Source organism: Cibotium barometz, chromosome 40, assembly GCF_041138505.1.
Source record: "Cibotium barometz isolate CiBa-2024 chromosome 40, ASM4113850v1, whole genome shotgun sequence".
Classification (NCBI taxonomy): domain Eukaryota; kingdom Viridiplantae; phylum Streptophyta; class Polypodiopsida; order Cyatheales; family Cibotiaceae; genus Cibotium; species Cibotium barometz.
Window position 1 is genome coordinate 21,511,775 of NC_141085.1, and position 6,255 is coordinate 21,518,029.

The window sequence follows — 6,255 nt, forward strand, 5'->3', positions numbered from 1 at the left end:
TATTTTTTGAGATGTCAAATGTATGTGCTTGTATGATGGGAAAGTAGCATTGGCATGTATTTCAGCAAGAATGTAAGAATCATGTAAAGGCTCCTCTAGAGCTTGTCCGTGTAGATCTTTTTGGCAAAATGTCAACCACTACATTAGATGGTTCTTCCTACTTTTTGATACATTTGTTATTGACTTTAGTAGAAAGATGTGGGTGTTTTTTTTGGGATAAGGTTAAAGCTTTTAGAAAATTCAAAATATAGCATAGTTTGATAGAGAATGAGACAAGACAGAGGCTAAAGAAGTTATGAACAAATCAAAGAGGAGAATTCATATCTAGTAAATTCAATGCCTACTTTGTAAAGAAACATGGAATCTGAGATTTGGTAGTTGCTCATACTCCCTATAACAAAATGGTATTGCAAAGCACAAGAATCACACAATTGTGGAAGACGGCACAATGCTAAATTCTTTTTAGATAGAGGCAAATAACATTGTTTGCAATGCATATCCTTAACAAGAGTTAAATAAAGCTAGTGAAAGAGACATGAAAACTCAAGAAGCTAATTCTTATAAGAAATCTTCAGTTGTATGTGACTATTTTTTATATCTTCTAGACTCATCCAGAACCAAGTGGAATTCCAAGACTATGAAGTGTATCTTCTTGGTGTATAATATAAACTCAAAGGATTATTGACAACTATACAATGACTCGAAAGTAAAGAAGATAATTTCTAACCATGATATGGTGTTCATGGAATAACCTCATTAAGTGGAGGATAAGTCCTCGTTCACATTATCTTTCAATGAGGAAGTAGCCCAACAGACATAGCCAACAGTGAGAATACTAACACCTAGATTCATCAAATAATGAAAAAGAGAAGCATACAACACCATAGAAAGGACCATATCCTAAATGGGTGAAGCAACTCTTGGATGGGAGAGCTCCACCAACAATCATAGAAGAGCTAATACGTAGATCTAAGAGCAAGAGAATATATGCATCCCGATCCAAGTGAAATTCCAAGAGCAAGAAGTGTACCTTCTTAGGGTATAGTATGGAGTCGAAGGGTTATTATTCAGCGGTTGAAAACTAGAATGTGCAATATGGTACTAGAATGTGCAATATGGTACTTGGGCTACCATGGACTGATATAATTTCGATCACTTCAAAAAATCACGGTTGTCCATGTCTTTGGTGGCTGAGTTGGTTTCCTGTAGGAACTCATCAATTAGAGTCACCAATGCAGAGGAACGATGAGGGTCAGCGGCACAATGTCGTGCCCCTGTCAAAGGGTCCAGGTAGTAACTGACAGCAAGGTTAACAACGTGATTGTAGCTCCGTAAGCACTCTGCATCAGAATCCTGTCTACAATTAGAGGAACAAGCACTGTGCCGTTGGTCATGGTGAAGACTCGAATCATCGAAGTTGCAGTTGTCTCCGTACAAAGTTTTCCGTGACATCTGCTACAGCATACAGTGTCAATCCATAACCTTATGCAAAAGGGGCTACAAGAAATGCAATGTCAGGTCTTTACAGTTTACGGGAAGCTCTTACCAGCAACAAGGTAATGGATGCAATGTTAGGGTTTAGAGGAAGCTTTTACCAACAAATCAACCAATGCAAATGGTTTAGGGGAAGCGGTTACCTGTAAAATTTTGTGAAGTGCTTCCATGTGCTTGCCTTCCAGGCATCCTCTACTTTGCAGCTCCTTCAGAAGCACAACTGTTGCTGCTGTTAGTCTTTTGGGTGTAAGGCTGGAAATGATAGTTGAGATACAGAGGGGACTCAGAACAGTGTGTGCCCATTTCGGAGTGGAAGACGTTTTCAGAAGCCCAATGGCTACATAAATGGTCCCCGGAACTGGCTCGCGTATCCAACCTGGTGTTGAAAGAGCTAATACAAACTCCTCAACGAGAAAACGATGCCAAGAGCTTCCCTGAACTACCTCTTTCTCATGATCACTGAGATTTGAATTAGTTAACAAGGAATAGAGACAGAATGAGCAATTCCTCCGCACAATTACACTGCTGTCAAACATGGACCCTTGCAGCACCATCACAATCGACTGTAAGACTCGTGAGCCTTTGTGTACATCAGCAGTTTCAGTATCAGCATGGTTTGAGCTAGTGTGTGTAAGCCCATAGAATGCCTCTACCAGACAAGAAGATGACAAAACCTTTAAAAATTGAGGCCCAAAATAGAGCATTCGGCACAAATGCTCAACTTGCTCATAGCTTTTGGGAAGAACCCAGAGTACACAGAGAGCTGGGACTCATCGTTTGATGTGTTGGTGTGCTGCATCCAAATAGGAAACCAACAACTTAACCTCACGCATCCCCATATTTCCCAGCAGCCACATCAAGTTTGGAAACAATGACTTTTTCTCACTCACCATTTCAAGCAGAGCAGGTGAAAAGCCAATGTGCAACCCAACAATTTACCATCACTGCTTTCCGGATCTAACTTGGAAATCTTGGAGCCTTGAGCCCCAGCCTTAGCCAGAAGTAAGCTTACAGCGTTCTGAAGTTGCTGGTTAGAGAGAATAGCCCTAGAAGCTTGCGTAAGAAAGCCCATATTTTCTACAGATTTGTGCAGAATCAAACTCATAAGGCTCAGGAGGACCAACACCTCTTCCTCAGGAGCCAAACCAGCAGAGCCATTCAGTTTATCCGCCAGAGTAAATACAAACTACATTTCAACCAGGCAAGTGACAATCCATTAGAGAAGCATTTCATATTTTCTGAACAAAATTCATAGCTTAACAGTTTCTTTCAAGGCTATAGAGTATGAAATGATGAGAAAATTGGCAATCGATTCAAGACAAAGTTGAATAGGCATGTGTTGTTGCGCCATACAACCTGATTGATAAGAAGATGCCAAGATTCCTCATCTAAAGCTCCATCACAACTTAGAGCACATAGAAGCTGATACAGAAGCTCAATCAAAAAGCCAAAAACCCCGGGCAATTTCGAGCTGTAAATCGCAAGCCAGCTCCTCAGGTTCGAAACAATCCCACACATACAGAGCTTATTTGCAGCCAAAGCGGAAAGCTTCACAAATCTAATGTAACAATCAACAACTATCTTGATGTCCTCCTCAGCTTGCCTTGCAAGAACTTCATCAAGTAAGTGATTAAAAAGCAAACCACAGGAATTGTCTTCCTCTAAGGAAACCAAGAAAAATCTCAGATCTTCAGACGCCCCAACCTCATTATTGGCAACCCTTGTCAAAGTCGCACTATTGTGGCATCTTTCTTGTTCTCTCTGTGCAAAGGTTTTGAACCATTTTAACATGCCTGCCATCATGTAATTCCCCAGGCTCTCTTTCTGTAGCAGCCATGTAAAAACATTCTTAGGCATTTTTGATGATAGTATGTCAGACTGACAATGCTCGATGAGTGACACAAGAAGATTTTCTGATTCGAGGCTACATGGAACACTGCATGAAGTAATGGCCTCCGTCGTGAAAACATAAATATAGAGCAATTGTTTGATAATGGAAGACGAGTGTGATTCTTGGCATAATGCTGAGGAGTTCATTAGAAGATACTGCTCCAAGCAGGCCAGAATATGAACTTCCTCTGCAAACCTACATCACAGGTAAGAGGCACTTGTGATTTGCTGCCACATAACCCAGTTAATATAAGTTATAACAAGTGGAGTCGACATCGTTGATTCAACATGAAAGAAGGACAATGTGTATGAGATAAGTGCAAAGATATTGCTGTTTGCATTCCTCACTGAAAATAATTAGAATCACGATGACAAGCTCACCTGTCACCATAGAGCTGGCTAATGTAAAGAATAGTTATGACGGCAAACTGAGTGAGCTTAAGCGGAGAGTCATGTATGCTGCCTAGTGCCAACAAAATAAGTAAATCTTTAGGGTCACTAGGTAGCTGAATGAATTGTGCTTTTACATCTTCATCCAGAACATCTCTTTCCAGTCTGCATATCAAATTGCCAAGGAGCATCATGAAAACCTCTTTCATGTTCTGTGCAGGAAATCGAGCCATCAACTCATAAGATAGACTAAACCAGGAGGCTGTGGCAAGACTTTCGGCAAGCCTAGTAGCTCCAAGCAAATCTGGTTTGTCTACCATGAGAAGAAAAACTCCCAAGGCAGCATGAAAGGTATCTTCGTCTTCCAAAAACTCAAAATTCTTTATAAGCATGGGAAGCAAACTAGTTTCACAAACTTCAATCAGGACATCTGCCAGAGTGGAATCAGCCAGCTCCTGGGCCTTTAAGCTGAAAGTGAAAGCTTCTCTTAATAAAAGAATTGCGTGCTTGAGATTCTGGTATTCCAAGTCTGCAGGGCCAGCTGCAGATACAGTGATAAATGTGCTTGAGATCGCAGTCTCTATGAACATATCCACATCCTGTATGCCTGAGGTGCAGGGCAACTTTAACAGTGCTGCTAATGCTGAGCATGTCAAGTTAAACACCTCATGGAGGAGACCAAAGTTGTCACCAGCATACTGTTTTAGGATGATCGTTAGCGTTTGGAGTAGATGCTCTGCTCGCATAGTGGATATTGCCCCTGGACAACCAGTCAGACCGACACCAATGAGGAGAAGAATGTCAGGCTGCACCGCACAGAGAGCTGTTTCCACTGAGTGGTCCAGAACCCGATTGACTGTTTCCAGTCCAATGGCAAACCGTTGTGTAAATGCATCCCTTGCCCCTGAAAGCATACTAAGTGCACGGATGCTCCATGCCACAATGCTTTCCATGTTTTCTGTTATCAACAAAAAAATCTCCATTAAAAAGATGAGGAGAGGATTAAAATCAAACATAAAGAGGCATGACATGACAGTGGCTCTCAAACAAGGAATCTGCTGCATTGGCTCACCGCAGATCCTTAAAATCTCAAAGATGTAATCCATTATGCCTTCTTCAATGAGGATTTGAAGATCACTAGCAAGTGCAACTCCTGGTGGACACATGTGACATAGTAACTGTAATGCAGCCACCTGGACCTGAGAGTCTGATGAAATCAAAGAACCCTTGATTGCATCTGCAAAAGCTCTTGCGAAACCATTCTCCTCTTCTGGCACAGCTTCAGTATCGAGTGAAATCTGTTGAAAGCGAATGTTTACAGCTGATTGTTGAGCTAGTGTACTCAGTAGTGCTGGAAAGCATAGATCATATTTGGAACAAGATGAAATCAAGTCAGAGCCTTATGTTTTTCCTTTTGTTTTGATGTAATGCAAAATACCATTTACATATAGACATCAAAAATCAAGGACTACACACCAATGCAGTTTGTTCTTAATTCATCACTCTCTGATTTGACAAGGGCATTGAGGGCTGAATCAATCATGTCTGGAAGAAATGGTAGGACTTCACTGATACCATCTTCAAAGGATGATAATTTGTAAAGGAGAAACAAGATCTCTCCTCTCAGTTGATCCCTGCCATACCATCCACATAACAGATGATATATCAACAGTTGAGTAGCCTAAGAACAGGCATTGCTGTAGACACTTACAGCCAATAATTTGGTTTGGAAGGCAGAGTACCCTGGTAACTTGAGGCCTGCAATTAGGTTGATCAGAAAGCCGTGATGATTCCTTATAGCATCTGGCATAACATTGCTATATTTGCAGTAATTGTCCAGCAGAAGTCCCAAAACATGCAGCTGCCACGGTTAAATTGGAAACATTGGCTATACATCAACTTGTTTGACCTGCTAGTTGGAGGATCGATACTTTGATGTGATGCAGACTCTGAGGGAGAGTAAATGCTTTCATGCAATGCTGATTTTGCAGTGCAAGAACCTTGAACAAACTCCTTATGTTGGCAATGGACATGCAACTGAACTTTCAAAATGCTTATGCCATGATTTAAGGGTTAATCTTCTTAAAAAATGCAGGGATTGATGTAGAGGTAGGATAAACTGTGTACTCTTGATGGAGAAACCTTGAACAATCTCTTTTGTAGATGAAGATTGACCTTCAACAAACATTTTATTCTGTGACTTTCTTAGCACGCAGGGTTCAATGTAGACATGTGCGGTTTTCATAGAGCAAAATTCCTGAACAAGTTCATCCGTGGAGGATTTTCTTGCCTCGATGCATAAGCTTTCAAAGGAACTGCTGAATCTGCTGATTTGATGCAGACGGGAGTTTTTGTGCTTCAAAATGCTGTGGTTTTCTTTTAATTAGAACATTAAGAAGCTCTTCCTGTGATGCAGCTATGCTTTTGACTAGCCAAATCTGCAGATTTGATGGAGAGGGAGGACCTATCCTTAATTTCATA

At 41.0% G+C, this 6,255-nt stretch overlaps 1 protein-coding gene across 1 annotated transcript in view; it reads right to left on the reverse strand.

The window, feature by feature from the left end:
• Positions 1-1,152: 1,152 nt before the first annotated feature.
• Positions 1,153-6,255, reverse strand: part of LOC147615310 (protein PUTATIVE RECOMBINATION INITIATION DEFECT 1-like) — a 5,662-nt gene continuing 559 nt past the window's right edge. The window contains 8 exon segments of the mRNA XM_086778983.1: positions 1,153-1,452; positions 1,638-2,287; positions 2,350-2,680; positions 2,851-3,580; positions 3,766-4,732; positions 4,847-5,125; positions 5,251-5,408; positions 5,517-5,635. Of these exon segments, the coding sequence (XP_086635109.1) occupies positions 1,153-1,452; positions 1,638-2,287; positions 2,350-2,680; positions 2,851-3,580; positions 3,766-4,732; positions 4,847-5,125; positions 5,251-5,408; positions 5,517-5,635 (3,534 nt within the window).